General features: G+C 52.0%; 9 protein-coding genes and 1 non-coding gene across 10 annotated transcripts; 5 read left to right on the top strand and 5 right to left on the bottom strand.

The window, feature by feature from the left end:
• Positions 1 to 363: 363 nt before the first annotated feature.
• On the bottom strand, positions 364 to 468 carry SNR39b. The gene has a single exon (XR_002432219.1). It is a non-coding gene; the product is annotated as a snR39b (small nucleolar RNA).
• An 844-nt stretch (positions 469 to 1312) lies between these two features.
• KLTH0H04356g (KLTH0H04356p) lies at positions 1313 to 1912 on the bottom strand (the record flags this gene model as incomplete). The annotated part of the gene is made up of 1 exon (XM_002556026.1): positions 1313 to 1912. The coding sequence occupies one exon, from the start codon at positions 1910 to 1912 to the stop codon at positions 1313 to 1315; it is 600 nt and encodes a 199-aa protein (XP_002556072.1).
• A 1064-nt stretch (positions 1913 to 2976) lies between these two features.
• Positions 2977 to 3777, top strand: KLTH0H04334g (Smr domain-containing protein; the record flags this gene model as incomplete). Its single annotated transcript, XM_002556025.1, has 1 exon — positions 2977 to 3777. One exon carries the CDS (start codon positions 2977 to 2979, stop codon positions 3775 to 3777), a length of 801 nt encoding a protein of 266 aa, XP_002556071.1.
• Positions 3778 to 3840: 63 nt separating this feature from the next.
• Positions 3841 to 5001, bottom strand: MPS2 (Mps2p; the record flags this gene model as incomplete). The annotated part of the gene is made up of 1 exon (XM_002556024.1): positions 3841 to 5001. One exon carries the CDS (start codon positions 4999 to 5001, stop codon positions 3841 to 3843), a length of 1161 nt encoding a protein of 386 aa, XP_002556070.1.
• Positions 5002 to 5855: 854 nt separating this feature from the next.
• On the top strand, positions 5856 to 7565 carry HSF1 (stress-responsive transcription factor HSF1; the record flags this gene model as incomplete). The annotated part of the gene is made up of 1 exon (XM_002556023.1): positions 5856 to 7565. The coding sequence occupies one exon, from the start codon at positions 5856 to 5858 to the stop codon at positions 7563 to 7565; it is 1710 nt and encodes a 569-aa protein (XP_002556069.1).
• A 433-nt stretch (positions 7566 to 7998) lies between these two features.
• YIG1 (Yig1p) lies at positions 7999 to 9108 on the top strand (the record flags this gene model as incomplete). Its single annotated transcript, XM_002556022.1, has 1 exon — positions 7999 to 9108. One exon carries the CDS (start codon positions 7999 to 8001, stop codon positions 9106 to 9108), a length of 1110 nt encoding a protein of 369 aa, XP_002556068.1.
• Positions 9109 to 9486: 378 nt separating this feature from the next.
• AFT1 (DNA-binding transcription factor AFT1) lies at positions 9487 to 11049 on the top strand (the record flags this gene model as incomplete). Its single annotated transcript, XM_002556021.1, has 1 exon — positions 9487 to 11049. The coding sequence occupies one exon, from the start codon at positions 9487 to 9489 to the stop codon at positions 11047 to 11049; it is 1563 nt and encodes a 520-aa protein (XP_002556067.1).
• Positions 11050 to 11278: 229 nt separating this feature from the next.
• RPB9 (DNA-directed RNA polymerase II core subunit RPB9) lies at positions 11279 to 11647 on the bottom strand (the record flags this gene model as incomplete). The annotated part of the gene is made up of 1 exon (XM_002556020.1): positions 11279 to 11647. The coding sequence occupies one exon, from the start codon at positions 11645 to 11647 to the stop codon at positions 11279 to 11281; it is 369 nt and encodes a 122-aa protein (XP_002556066.1).
• Positions 11648 to 12551: 904 nt separating this feature from the next.
• MNP1 (mitochondrial 54S ribosomal protein bL12m) lies at positions 12552 to 13064 on the top strand (the record flags this gene model as incomplete). Its single annotated transcript, XM_002556019.1, has 1 exon — positions 12552 to 13064. The coding sequence occupies one exon, from the start codon at positions 12552 to 12554 to the stop codon at positions 13062 to 13064; it is 513 nt and encodes a 170-aa protein (XP_002556065.1).
• A 218-nt stretch (positions 13065 to 13282) lies between these two features.
• Positions 13283 to 14344, bottom strand: TPK2 (cAMP-dependent protein kinase catalytic subunit TPK2; the record flags this gene model as incomplete). The annotated part of the gene is made up of 1 exon (XM_002556018.1): positions 13283 to 14344. The coding sequence occupies one exon, from the start codon at positions 14342 to 14344 to the stop codon at positions 13283 to 13285; it is 1062 nt and encodes a 353-aa protein (XP_002556064.1).
• Between the last annotated feature and the right edge of the window lie 294 nt (positions 14345 to 14638).

Raw genomic sequence — 14638 nt, 5'->3', positions numbered from 1 at the left:
AAAAAAAGTTGTCGAGATACTTCCCAGTTGCGTCCCCGGAAGCCTGGTTAATCAATCAAAAGTTTTTTAGGATCATGAATATTATTTTGTGGATGTATGGGTGTAGCAGTCATACATTTGATCTAGCTCACGTGAAGCTGAAATCGTAGTCTACCATTTAGGATTGGCAAATACCGTATTTCTGCGGGAACGCATTAGTAATGCACAGGCACCACGTCAAGGTCGGTCGTTGTATTAGCAGGCAGGCATAAGCACAAGAGCTAAACACCGAACCTGGGTCGACGGCCAGACTTGCGCCTGTGCAGGCGCAAATACCGTACTATTTGTTAAGATCGCATAACTACAACTACATTACAAGCTTTCTGCACAAAATCCGTCAGTCCCGAAAGATGGTTAATTAGTAGACATCATCGCCGTAGCTAGCCACTGTAAATGTTGAAACATTTTGTCATCACTGGACCTTGTGCACGAAAGATCCTGTGCAACAGCGCAGGGAGAAAAGATGTGCTCATGCTTTTCTTTCTGCGCTGTTCTCGTTCGATGATTAGATGAGCTTAGATGTGGTTGGTAGAGTTGTGCTCAGGTTGGCTCGGTATATTTTTTTTGTAGGCAAAAACAGAGAACGAAAAAATGTGTACCCGACGTGGTGCGCGCATCGAATTAGGGCTTGAGGCAACGAGAACAAAAAACTTGCATTGCGCCGACGGTCGTAGCAGCAGGCGCTACAAACCGTGCGGTGCCTCTGTAGAGGACCCGCGCCAACATTAGGCGCCCTGCCACAATAATCGTAACAGCCGTAAAACTGCCCGCTAGCCAGCATCGCGCCGCACGGTGAACCCTTCCCAGCTGTGCACGCTATACTTGCAGGAATGTACTTGGCGCGCATGAGGCGCACTCAAGGACGAACTCTGTGCCAGAACGGTAAGCAGAGTTAAAAGCAGGTTGCCAAGGTTGCCTGGCAGTGGCTCTGAAAATACGTATTCTGTGTCGTTTCGTTTCATCGCGCACGGTGCACTTCTGACGCTTCCAGAGGGGCGCCTGCGGACGCGATATTCACGGCAACGGATGAACCAACGTCAGGCACCTGGAGCAGATAAGCTTGCGGTTTGTTGATTAAAGGATAGCATGCTAGCCTTCGTGGCAAGTGAGGATCGGCAAGAATGCCACTCAGCACGTGAGGACGTAAAAGTCGGGCACAGAGCTGGAGCGCTGCGGCTGGTGTGCCCGGCATGGACAATGTATGCGCGACGTGTGTGTTTTGCTATACTAACTATATGCAATAGATGGTGCGGTATGTACGAGTTTAGCGTAGTTACTTGTCGCGGTTGACGCTGTCTTCGTCGCAGGCGACCGGCGGCTTTTGGTTCTGGCGAGCGTCTTGGAGCTCGCGGAATGCTTGCTGCAGGTGCCGAACCTGGTGCTGGATACCCACAACTTCCGCAGTCAGCGCCTCAAGCACGCGATGCACCTCGCGGAGCTGCGTGTGGATCAACGAAAGATCTGCAGGGGTGGGGCCGGGTGCGGGAGACGGAAGAGGCCCCGGCTCTGGCATAGGCCCCGGAGTGTGTTCCGGCGGGTGAATCAGTTCGTGCACAGCGCAGCCGCGCTGCGGTACGCGGGTTGGCGCTTGCACGTGACTACGCCTCTGTTTCAGCTCCAGGCTGCGCCCGTTCCCGAAACGGAAACGCGCCGTACACTGCGCCAGCTTAGCGTCGAGTGTCGCGTCTGTGCCCAACCCAACGCCGGCGCCCACGTCTTGCCCGTCCGTTAGCAGCGCCCGCGAGAACAGCAGGTTGAACCGATCCCGACACTGGCGACTGTTGCGCGTTAGCCCTGCGCTCACGTGCACAGACTCGCTAACAGCCGACCAAAACTTTGTGCGTGGATACGACCGAACCGGGTCTTGCAGCATGTCGCCCAGCGCCAGCACCGAGTCTACCAGCGCGCGGTCGTGCTGCGCGGTCCACACGAACCGCGACTCGCGCGGCGATGTTCCTCTGCACGAAATCGTGCGTGTCTGTCTAGTCTCTAACCACGAACGTGCCTGTCTGCACCTAACTTGCAGCGCAGACAATGGTGGATCTCACTTCAAAGAGAAGATAAAAAAAAAGACGTTAAGACAAGCCCGCAGCACGCTGACCGAGGAGTCCAATACCTTACCATGGCACTCTCCTGGGCCTCGGCTCGGCTGCTAGCTCCCTTTTATGCTGTGAAATCCTTTGCGAACCATGAATGCAACTGTTCTCGCGTTCCTGCGAACCCGCGCTGGCGCTTTTTACCAAACGGGCATGTGTACAATTTGTTTGGCGGAAAGTCCCGTGCTGGCTTTTCCCGGCAGACGAGAATGTGGACCTAGAGCAGAGGCCGGCCTACTGCGCTGCGCTGCAAGGCGCTGCGCGGCACTGCACGACTACTTACGCGAGCTGCGCTTGTGCAGGACCATACAGAGATTGCCATTGTCTTATGAAAATTGGCCACACATTACGTGCCTATCGGTTGCTCGTCGCGACCGGAATTGAATGGCCCGACTCGGGGGATACTTGCCCGATAGGGGCAGTACGCTAGACACATGCGGACGAGCCGCGGAATCGATGTTACATGCCCGAAAGATAGGCTCAGCTCGAAGTGCGAGTGGGGAGCTCCGGGCAAGCGAGCAAGCGTTAGGTGGAAGGCATCACGCGATATAAGGCGTGGCGCATGCCATCGTGGCACCGTTCATAGTGATACAGATTTCATCCTCGACACGTGAATCGGACGTACTATTTCGTGGTGGCTTCAGCATGTGACTACCACTCGCTCACGTGGTAGCACGGGACAGGGTCCATCATGTGACTAAAGATGCTTCGGTGCATATATCGCTAGATACGGATGTTCGAGCGCTGGGAATTGTCAACAGACCGTCCGCTGCCTGCGCAGAGATGTTCGGCCATGCTCGAGCGAGCATCGAGCCCTTGAGACCCCACCGTCGCCCACATCATGAGCGCCGCCGCCGTCGCTAGCAGAGGCCAGCCTCTTTCGCAGGAGAGGGACTACAACCATGCCACAGACTCTGAGTACAAGCGTCTGAGAGACCTCGCAGACCAGGCTTACAAGAAGCGGCAGCAGCTCTCGCAGCAATCGCAGAACGCGTACAAGAACGGCGACCGCAGCGGGGCGCACACGCTCAGCGAGCAGGCCAAGGAGCAGCTCCAGGTGGCCGAAAAATACAACCTGCAGGCTGCGGAGTTCGTATTCACTCAGAACAACGCCGACAGCTCCAGCAACGAGATTGACTTGCACGGTTTGTACACCAAAGAGGCCGTGTGGATCCTACAGAAGCGCATCGCGGCAGCCGTGTCTGCGCGCGAGTCCGTGCTCAAGGTCATTGTAGGGAAAGGCCTACATTCCGCAAACGGAATTGCCAAGATTAAGCCTGCGGTCGAAGACCTGTGCCAGCAAGCCAACCTGCCCAACTATGTGGACTCTAAGAACGCAGGTGTTTTAGTAATTGAGCTTCAGAACGCCAGCGTGCCTGCTTCTTGGTCGTCCACTGATTACGCGACTTATGCACACGGCGTGCCATCCAAACCACAGGCCAGTCACCAGGCACAACAGCACCAATACACTGGCCAGCAGCAACCCCAGTACCAGCAACAGCAGCAGTCCCAGTACCAGCAGCAGCAGTCCAACTACCAACAGCAACAGCAACAGCAACAATCCCAGTCCCAAGCGGGCAACAACGACCTTTTGTCTACGCTCTTGGGCTTGCTCTGCACTTGTGTGCGCAAGAATCTTTGATTAGCCTAAAAGAATCCTCCCAGGGAATTTGTATTATGTAGACTTTACTTCCTTTAAGTGAAATCACACTCCGAAAAGCTTGTCATAGTTAGCGCTTACAACCTCGTCTCGTCCAGCGTCCAAGTTGTAAGTATCGAAGAGATCTTTGAAAAACCAGAGCAATTTGCTCAGCAATGTGTTTTGCTCCCACCAACTTAACTCGGACTTGGGAGTTAGAGTCGCAGGACTACTGCTGCCGAAAAGACCTCCCACGGCCTTAAGTGACCTAATGCCAATGTCAAATGCCAGATATGCCAGAATAGCTCCGATAATAAGCCTTAGAACCAAGCGCAAAGGAAGGTTCAGGGGCAACCCTGCTGTGGACCCTATCCCTTGCGGGTGGAGTGCGCCGGGTTTTGCCTCGACCTGCATGCGCATTTGGCCGATTATCTCACTTTGCTCCGTGATTTTCCGCCTGAGCTCGGAGATGATAAATTCGTGCCTCGTGGCTTCCTTGATAGAGTCTGGGCTCTTCTGCTCTCGATGCCCTTTGTAAAACTGGAACTCCCGCTCTAGGAATTGGTACTTATCCTTAAACTCGCCGACTCTTTTAGTAAGGTTCAGCAGCTCCCGGTCTTTTTCACGGATAACCTCGTCTCTAAAGCTCAGCTCGTCCTCCAGGCTCGTAACTCGGGCTTGCAGAGTCCTCATCCTCTGCAAACTTCGCGGACTCCCGGCAGGAGATGCGTCTTTTCCCTGTAAATCCGCGATAATCTCGTCCCTCGCTGTAATTTCTCGGTCTTTTTCGTCGTTCTTGCTGCTCAACACCCTAACCTGCTCTCGTAAACGCATTACTTCTTCTTGGAGTGCGTGAGATGATGTTTTCTCGTCCTGGATCCCATCTACTGCCTGGCTATCCTGTAAGCGATCTAGCACGCCATCCCCAGCGCAGGACTTCACTGCGCTCTTGAAACTAGTACCGACCAGCCCGTCAAAAAGCTCCCTGAAGTCCTCTTTGTAAACCTTGAAGAACTCTTGATCACTACCGAACTTTCTGAGAATCTCACGGCCGGTTTCGGATACAAGTTGCGCTCTGTCGCGTTCTAATTTTCCCCTGTTCAAAATCTCCTCCATCCTTGAAACCACCAGTGGGAAGTCTTTGGCATAGATGAAGCCCTGTGCCTTTTCGTCTACCTCGGGCCATACAAGATCTAACAACAGGGTAGCGTGCCGCTCTGTATCCATGGTTTTTAGCTTCTGGTTGTTCTTCAGCGGTTGTTACGAAGATTGCAACGCGTAAGTAAAATTATTTTATACTTATGACAAAAATGTAGTAAACAAACTCTCAACTAATGGCGGCTAAAGTAAAAACTTCTCGGGCTTACTGCCAGAGTTGTCTCAAAGAAACCAAGGATTCACCATAATGCCAGTCGAATCCACCAATGAATGCGATAGGAGGCTTCAACCTCTAGGTTTCCCCCCGATATTGTCCGACACACGCTGAGTGAGGCGCTAGTTGTGTTGCTAGAAGAGAAATCAAGAGAAACGAACTATATAAAGCTGATCGCCACATCCCAAAATAATATATGATCAACCCCAGGGTATGCTAGAGACTAGCACCCCCCGTACCCAAATTCTCGCTCCTGGAACAGCACTTGGCAAATAGTTTGAACAATTCACCTTTGGACACAGTTACCCATCCATTTCCCAAAAATTGTATTGACTAGGAGTTTTTATAGAGGCGAATATTCAATGAAGTGCTTAGAGAAGCTTTCAATTGAGCCAGAGCCTTTCTTGCACAGGTTTCTCTTGTCCTATTGAAGCTCCAGGCCGGCGGCTCCTGCCTAAACGTCGATCATCACAATAGACGAAATGGATGAGGTGGCCAAAAAATAAACTCCCAATGCAATGAATGCATGCGTTAAAACGGCTCTTGTAAGATAGCCTACGAAATAAGCAAAAGAGCGCTGCTTTAGGCCTGGCATTGTTTGGACGCGCTTCTCAGCAACAGCTGTTTCCTGCATTACAACAAACACTCGCAAAAAAGCTTTTTTCAAAGACATTTTCGCTTACGTTTTCCAAGACAGGAACCCTAAGCAATGCAAGCGAATAACGCACACCACAGCGCTGGACCAGCGCTCAATGAAGACGAAATTGAAAACATTATAAACCCCAGCGACCCAATCGTTGGGGGCACACACGGCACAGGGTTGGGCGCAGACGATGGCTCGCATTCGGTCGTTGAAGACATAGTTAATCCCTCATGGGATCCCGCCATGACAATGTCACCGGGCCAGCTGGACCATCCCAGTCAGAACATAGCACCTTTCTCACCGTTCATGGCCAACTCACCGCTCGCTGCTCCACCTGACCATAACAACGTTATCAGGCGCGGGACCCCGGTCGGCTTGTACCAGCAGCAGGGCAGCCCCTCCCAGCCGCCAGCGGCTGACTCATTGCTCTCTGATTCCATTCTGATGCCGTATAGAAACAGGCTTCTAAAGCAGAGCAGGCCCAAAACGTCTTCGCCGCAGCCGCCACCGCGTCGCAAGCTCACCACCACGAAAACTAGGCCTGCTTTCGTCAACAAGCTGTGGTCCATGGTCAACGACAGCGCAAACCAGAAACTGATACACTGGTCCGCCGACGGGAAATCATTTGTGATCACCAACCGCGAGCACTTTGTGCACGAAATCCTGCCCAAGTATTTCAAACATTCCAATTTTGCTTCCTTCGTAAGGCAGCTGAACATGTACGGTTGGCACAAGGTACAGGACGTACGATCTGGGTCTATACACGGCAATTCTGACGAAAGATGGCAGTTCGAAAACGAGAATTTCGTTAGGGACTGCGAGGACCTGCTGGAGAACATAGTGAGACAAAAGCCAAGCACCAACCCAAGCAAAGACGTCCTGGTGGGCCAGAATGGCGAAGAGATGGACATAGGAATTTTGCTTAGCGAGCTTGAGACCGTAAAGTTCAACCAGATCGCCATAGCAGAAGATCTCAAACGCATGTCCAAGGACAACGAGCTGTTGTGGAAGGAAAACATGATGGCTCGTGAGAGGCACCAGGCTCAACAACAGGCTCTCAACAAAATTCTCCATCTTCTCGCATCTCTTATGGGGTCCAATACCCAGAAGCTCCTTGGCAGCGACCTTGTGAACGAGCTAGCGCAAACAAACGCCAACTTGAATGACGCAAGTAACGTTGCTCACGGAGGATGGGACTTGGCAAACATGAACGGCTTGACGCGCCCGCGCTTACTTTTGAAGAACAGGACGCCGGCCACCAGTCAGCACTCAAGCACCGGCGACCTCTCGTCCTTGCACATTGGACACTCCAACTCCCCGATTCAAGAAATAGATCGAAGCTCGATCTACCCGTCCAACGGCAGCTCCTCAGCTGGAGCGTCCACAACCCCAGGCGGTGGCCGCGCCCCTGATACCATGCTAGAATCCAACTCCCCGGTTGACACCTCATTTTTTAACGATCTACACTCCAACATCAAGAAGCAAGGCGAGTCTATACAAGAGTTACAAGACTGGATTACGAAAATGTCGCCGTCACAAGAAGAGCTTGGGTCAATCACCCCGGAGGGCACCGTACCGCAGCAGCTCGCACAGTCCCCCGCCAAGACTCAGCAACCAAACTCCAAGTTTGACCTGCAGGACTACTTGTCAACTTCGGATCCCTCGGCTCTGGCGCCTCTTTTGCCTGAGGAGCCGCTCGTCCAAGAGGAAAAGCGATCCTCAGATAGTGATATTGAGGAGATCAGCAATCCACCTAAGAAGCAGAGGACATCTTAAATTAATTCGGATGTGTGTTCAAAGTTGTAAGCCGTGTAGAAATCGGACATGCAGCTGACGCGACGTATAGTATACATTTCGTCGCCGGAACGGCATTCCTGATTCGCGGAATTTTCGAAGTCACGTGTATCCCGTTACCCCGGACTTTTTTCAAGTCTTAGCGGACATCGTGAAGGATGCGGTTGAGAAGGGTTTGTCATATTTAGGGCAGATAGGGTTTCGAGGCAAAACAAACCCCATCACCGCCAATTTACAAAGGTGTAATCATCAAAGCGTGAAACCAGCGCTCTTCTTAATTGATAATAATTTAGCTGCAAGCCGGTTCTTAGCTAACAGCGGAAATTGGGCTAAATATACAGCTAGTTGTTATAGATCCCTAAAGTTGACATTTCAACTGAGAACAGACAGTGCTCGAGAATCACTACGACTTGCAATGGGGATTCCTGTAACTATTTTCGACGGAGGTCTTCTATGGCCCAACGGTGGGATAAAAGGGTTTTTCGAATCATGCCAGAGCGAACATGTCGAACACGCTTCTCGGCCAGGATTGGCACAAAGAAGGTCTAGCGGCTGGGACCTAGACTCAGGTCCTTGCTGGCGCCTCGAAAGAGCCTACACGTGTGAGGATACGGAGCTGACCAGGCTTCCCAGCTATAAGCGGGTTGATGGACAGTTTTGGTGTTTTTGGCGCCCGGACGGTTCGAAGGTGGGTATTGTTGCCGCCGACGGAAATACAGTACTCTCCAATAGTATGTCACTATCTCTGCCCTCTGGAATCTCAGCCATGGACATTGTGAATGCACATAGCGTCGCATTCGGCACCTACGATGGCGTTCACGGAATGTATGATCTCGGGACAAATCGCGTGGTATACGCAAACACATCGTTCTCACAACCCATAACGCACGTCTGGTGCCGCGTCACGGCTGACGGTGGATCAGTTGTGACTTTCAGCTCCCATAACACCAGTATTTCTGTGGTGGGTCTCTCAGGTGTACGCAGCGAGACAACATTTCTGCGTGGCGGGCAACCTACCTTACGCCCGATTGAAAGCGTTGATCTGAATGCCGCCGCAACCAAGATCGCCATGTGTGACGCGCGAAACGTCTGGGTCCATGAGCTCACCTCATACACTTACCAGCCTGTACCAGGCTTGTTTCTCCAAGAAGGCGAGTTTGTGGTTTCGTTGAAGTTTGCAAGTACCCGGGATTCCCTCCTTGTTGCAACCTCACAGCGGCTTCTCATATACGAACCTGGGACTACTTACGCGGTGCCAGTCTGCAACATGCGTCACGGAGCTGTTTTTGAGTTTTTTGAAGAAGACTCAAGAATTATGGTCGAGCAGCAGCATCTCTACGGGACTCACATGGCTTGCTTTGCCCTTGACGAACATACCTCCCAATGGTCACAGGTTGGCTATTCTGATGTCAGAGCTCAGTTCGGCATTAGGAAAGTTCACTACTTCTTCGCTTTACGTTCCCAGTTGCACGTGCTCTCCGACTCGGGCAACTATTCTAGGTTTACGAGCACAGAGGATTACTGAGAAACCTTGGCTCCTCAGCCATCAGGTAACCTGCATTTACACACTATTTTGAGGTTAATAAAGGCTGATGACAGGATTTATCGTTGGAGAGGTCGCTCTTTCTTCTGAGCGGCAAGAAACTTGCATCTAAATGTCAAATACGGGACCCCATTAGTCACGTGAATTGTTCAAGGCTTTTTTAGTGGAAAAAAATGGGTGCAGTGCCGACTTCAAAGAAAAAGCCCTGACAAGGAATTCTAATGAGTTGAACTCAAAAAATGAAATACGAGGCTTGCTAGTATAAAATTGAATCCCGCTGTGTGGCCTTCATCATCTCGATCAAAGCAGAATTTGAGGGCTTAAAAAGACTGATTGAACGCAGTCGTGGCGAGCGCAATCATGGATCAGTCAGCATTAGACGCGTTCCATGGAGAACTAATACAGACGTCGCCGTCACTGGACTTTCTACTGGCGGAGGACTCGCCGCTCTCGACAGTAGATACAGTGGGAACAGGCACGACGAGCAACACAGAGAGCAGCGGGCCAGATTTCACAAACGGCACCCCTAGCTGGAATGACACGGCCAGTCTGAATAACATGCTGAGTGAAAACGCGCTTGAGTCCATCAACCGGCAGCGATCGCAGAACAAGCTGATTCACTTGGATCCCATACCCGATTTCCAGGATCGTAACGAAATCAAGCCGTGGCTTCAGAAGATTTTCTATCCCCAAGGTATCGAGATTGTGATCGAGCGTTCTGACAACATCAAGGTAGTGTTCAAGTGCAAGGCGTCGAAAAGGGGCAGGGCCTCTCGCAAGCAAGCCGGTTGCGGGTCGCTGCCGGAAGAAAAGGAAAACCCCGAGAGCCCGCTGGCGGTGAAGAGGGTACAACAGGCAAACAAGAAAAAGAGGTCCGTATCTCCGTATAACACATGCCCGTTCCGGGTACGCGCGACATATTCGCTGAAGCGCAAGAAGTGGAACATCGTGGTTATGAATAATGGACACTCACATCCTTTGAAGTTCAACGCCGATAGCGACGACTACAAAAAGTTCAAAAATTACCTGCGTGAGAATGAAGACTGGGACGCCGTTAAGAAGTTCGATGAGCTGGAGTGCAGGACTCGTTTCAACCTTCCTACACAACCACAACCGATCCCCTGTGACTGTGGACTTACGCAAGAAATTGAGAGTTTTAACATTGTCCTTCCTACGTCGGACTCTCTCGCAAATTCAACCGACAAGACAGTGAGCAAGCCACGCCACAAATCCACGCGCAAGGGCAATAAGCAGATGGCCACGGCTCTCAGTCGAAATTCAACGCCTCTCGGATTTTTGGACAAGTCACCGTCTCAATCGGCACGCTCTGGACAAGAGCCACAGCGTATCAAGCAGGAGAGCACCGGCGCCCCCCAGGAACCTCATTCTGGCATGACGGGGTTATCGCCGATGCAAAACTTTGATACATCTATGTCAGGATGGGACCCAAACACGCTCACCAGCCAGTCCGAGGAGATTGACTTTACAGACTTGTTTCTTCGACCTTTGCCTCGGACAAAGCAGGACCCCATTTTTGAGAAGCCCCAAACGCTTAACAGTCCCGGGCGCGACCAGCCTTGGAACGCTTCCAAAAACTTCATGGACGACCTGCAATTTCAACTCGCGCCGGTATGCGAACCCAGCCACACAAGCAATGCCCACTGCATTCTTCCGTCATCGACAGAGGCACATATGAACTGCGATGCAATGGACGCTGGCTCACAGCATGAGTTTCCCCATCACAGGGTCCAACAGCAAGACCCAAGCATGCTGCATAGCTCCCCGGCTAACGGAATGCTGAGCTCGGACCTTGGCAACATGCACCTCACGGGTCAGCAGATGCAAGTGCCGCATCCTGACCCAGGACTCCCCTGGGAACCACAACACAGCAACGACCCTCATGGATATAGTAATGACTTCTAGCGCTTTTGTTTTTTTGGGACTTCGGTTTGCTTTTCGACTCTTCATATTCGGTTTCGAGCACTCTCTGTAATACTAGGTTAACTTTACTTGCATACATACTAATCGTTAATACCAACCCTGCTTTCGAGATCCTGGATGCAATGGGACGCCGTCTGCCGATGCGCGTGTGTCGTCTATGAGGCGCACGCCGACGCGGCCCCTGTAGCTGCGTGCGCGAGGGGGCCGGCGACTAGCTGAAAGCCGTTCGCTTGTTCTTCTGGTCACTGGTGAAGATGTGCGAGCACCCCAGGCACACGAAAAACAGCACCATCGACGTGTCGCTGCGCCGCTGCTGCGACTGGAAGAATACGTTTTCATGCGAGTGGCAGCGTGGGCACTCTCTGTCAGACCGCGGGAGCGTGGGGTCCGACCCGATATCCTGTACTACACCCGCAGTCTCACCAATGTTTGTGATAAGCTCGTGCCGATACACCATCGGCGTCCCCGCCTCTTCGGCATATGTGCAGGTACGACACTCGAACAAAAGCCTCTGGTTGTCCTTGTCTTCACGGGGATACAGCATGTTGTTGCAGTCTCTGCAAAATCTGAACGTCGTCATTGTGAGTGCACAGCCAGACCTTGATCAGCGCCGCTTCACCACCGCCGTCCGGTCTTCAGTGAACTTTTCTACGGCTTTCAATACGCTACTTTGAAAAATTATCCATATATCACCATGTACGCATATACACTTTCTTGATTTGTGGAGCTGCTCTTCCTGACGGCCAGCCATCTTTCGCCAGTGTTAATAACCGCCTGGGCACTGCTACGAAGCGCTTCTGCTGGGCGCGAGTCGCGTGAAGGTCTGCTCGAAGCTTTGCTCAGCTTCTTGGCGTCACGTGAGCGTGATGTCTGGCACTCTCAGGTGTTTCCCGAGTGTTTCCCAAGTGTTTCTCACCTGGTGTTTCCAAGTTCGCGAAAGCGATGGAAAAGGCGGGAGAGGAAAGGCTGGAGGACTCCGCTCGTCATAAATGATACAAAGCAGCTCTATACGTCACGTGATCCAGAGAAAACTACAGCGGGCTGCGGGCTGCGGTGCGAGGGAAGTAGCAGGAAGCTGAGCTTTGTGTTGAGCATTGTGCACGTCAATAGAATGATCCCGCAGCCCTCCCACAAACAGGCCTGGTAGCACCGCCTGGTAGCACCCCGCGCTCCTGTTTCTCTCGCTTGCTTACGTTCAAAGCCGTATGCTGGGAAACATCATCCGGGAAACAGCCGGGAAACAATCTGGAAATATCCGAGTCGAGTCACGTGAAACATACTGATCCACGAAAACATCGCAGAAGACGAGGATCCATATGTACGAAATACAAATCGCCAACTACGAACTCCCGCATTGGAAAATTTTCAAGTGTTTAGTGCTAGTAGAAAGGAAACGACGCACGGTGAGTGGTTGTTGCTCAGTATTGAACCCACTGATCCCAGCGACACCTGTGGGCTAGCACGCGAATTGGAAAAGCGCAGTAATGTTGGTACGCGGAACTAGAAGATCAGCCTTGAAACTGGCGAGACTACCGGCCGTCAGAGCCCGTGCCTGCGTGCGCCTGAACAGCACTCAGGCCGCGGCGTCCGTAGACCCCAAGATCGAGAAAATCGTCCAGGACATCTCCAAGCTGACTTTGCTGGAAACCTCCGCCCTCATCAGCGAGCTCAAGACCCAGCTCAACATCCCAGACATTGCCATGCCCGTGGCAGGGGCCGCGCCCGCTGGCGCAGCCGCGCCGGCCGCGGAGGAAGCCAAGGAGGAGGAGGTCAAGGAAGAGAAGACCATTTTCGCCATAAAACTGGAGTCTTTCGACGCCAAGTCCAAACCAAAGGTCATCAAGGAGGTCAAGAACCTTCTCGGCCTGTCGTTGGTTGAGGCCAAGAAGTTCGTCGAAGCCGCTCCCAAGATCCTCAAGGACAACGTTGCCAAGGAGGATGCTGACAAAATCAAGGCTTCGCTGGAGGCCTTGGGCGCCAAGGTTGCGCTGGAGTAAGGAGTCTTCCTCAGCGAGCTTTCCTTTTACAACTCTCTCATACGCTGTCCATAGCTTTTCTCCTGTATATACAATCACACAAGCAAGCGCAGATTTATTCAAGGTTTGAAACGGCATTCAAGGAAGCAGTTCCCGGGGCCGCGCACAGCTTTCATTGTCACTACTAGTTCGAGGGGCGCATACAAAAAACAATACATATTCTGTCAAGGACATCCCAATCAGAAATCGATGAAGTACTGCATAAAGGGGTCATCTCCCTGACTTCCGTAGTCGAGCTGCTCTTCGGGATATTGGTCAAACAGCGAGGAGTCACCAACTCCCGCGGTTATTGGGGGCTCGTATGGCGTTTCAATGTCCTTTGCTAGCAGTTTTTCCCATATTACTTCACTGAACCATGGATGCGACTTGACGTCCTGGGGCCCGCTTTGCAAGTTACCCAATCTCCTGGTCAGGTCTGCGGTGATTAGCTTAGACAGCAGGTCAACCACATCCGGGTGGAAGAAGGGTGGATACGCGACCTTCCCTTGCAAAATCTTCTCGTAAGTTTTCATAGGCGTCGCGTCGTAGAAAGGCGTGTATCCTGCAAGCATTTCAAAGATAAGGATGCCCAGAGACCACCAATCGACTGACTTGTTGTAAGGCTTGGTAGCGATGACCTCAGGCGCAATGTAGTCTGGCGTACCACACAGAGTCCAAGTGACGGTGTCGACCTCCTTGGCGAAGCCGAAGTCCGTGATCTTGATGTGGCCGTTACGGTCCAGCAAGATGTTCTCCGGCTTGAGGTCACGATATATAATATCATGCGCATGTAGATACTCCAGGGCCAGAATTACTTCGGCCGCATAGAACTTGGCCACTGGGTTTGGAAAACGTTGAGACTTACGCAACAACGAGAAGAGTTCACCACCTTCGATGTAGTCCATGACCATGAAAAGATTGCGCGAATCCTGGAACGTACCCCACATGCGAATCAAGAATGGGTGGTCTACCAGCTTAAGCATGCGCCGCTCATCGTTCGTGTGCTCAATCTGCTTCATTCTGATGACTTGTTCTTTCTTGAGAACCTTAATTGCATAGTAGCGCCCGTTGTGCACGGACCGCACTAAGTGCACGCGTCCGAATGAGCCTGTCCCCAGCGTACGTAGTATCTGGAAATCATTCAGCGAGTACTTCCCTTTGGAAACTGCTGAACGCTGTGGTAGGAGCGATCTTTGACGCTCTCCCATTCCGGGTCTGTCTGGCACCACAGAGTGGCCGTAACCCTCGTTCTGGTACTCCATGCTTTGATGAAACGTAGCTGAAGGCTATGCAGAATCTCTTTGGTGAGTAGCAGCTCCTTTGTAAACCAATGGTCCCTCTATGTTCGCCGGACTGCTTTTTCACTCGGCTTCAAAGGGGTCGATATCCCAGATGAACCTGAACGTTGGGCACCTTTGACCGGTAATCGTGAAAAGTGATACAGATCGAGTTACACGTGATATGAGATGTTCAGTGTAGTGATAAGCTCCGAGCCGGGGAGCCGTAACATGAGGTCAGTACGACAAAACTCCATACGCCGGGCGTTCTGGGCCTGC

Source organism: Lachancea thermotolerans (genome assembly GCF_000142805.1).
Source record: "Lachancea thermotolerans CBS 6340 chromosome H complete sequence".
Lineage (NCBI taxonomy): Eukaryota > Fungi > Ascomycota > Saccharomycetes > Saccharomycetales > Saccharomycetaceae > Lachancea > Lachancea thermotolerans.
The sequence above is the reverse complement of the archived record's forward strand: the minus strand, read 5'-3'. Positions and strand labels throughout refer to the sequence as shown.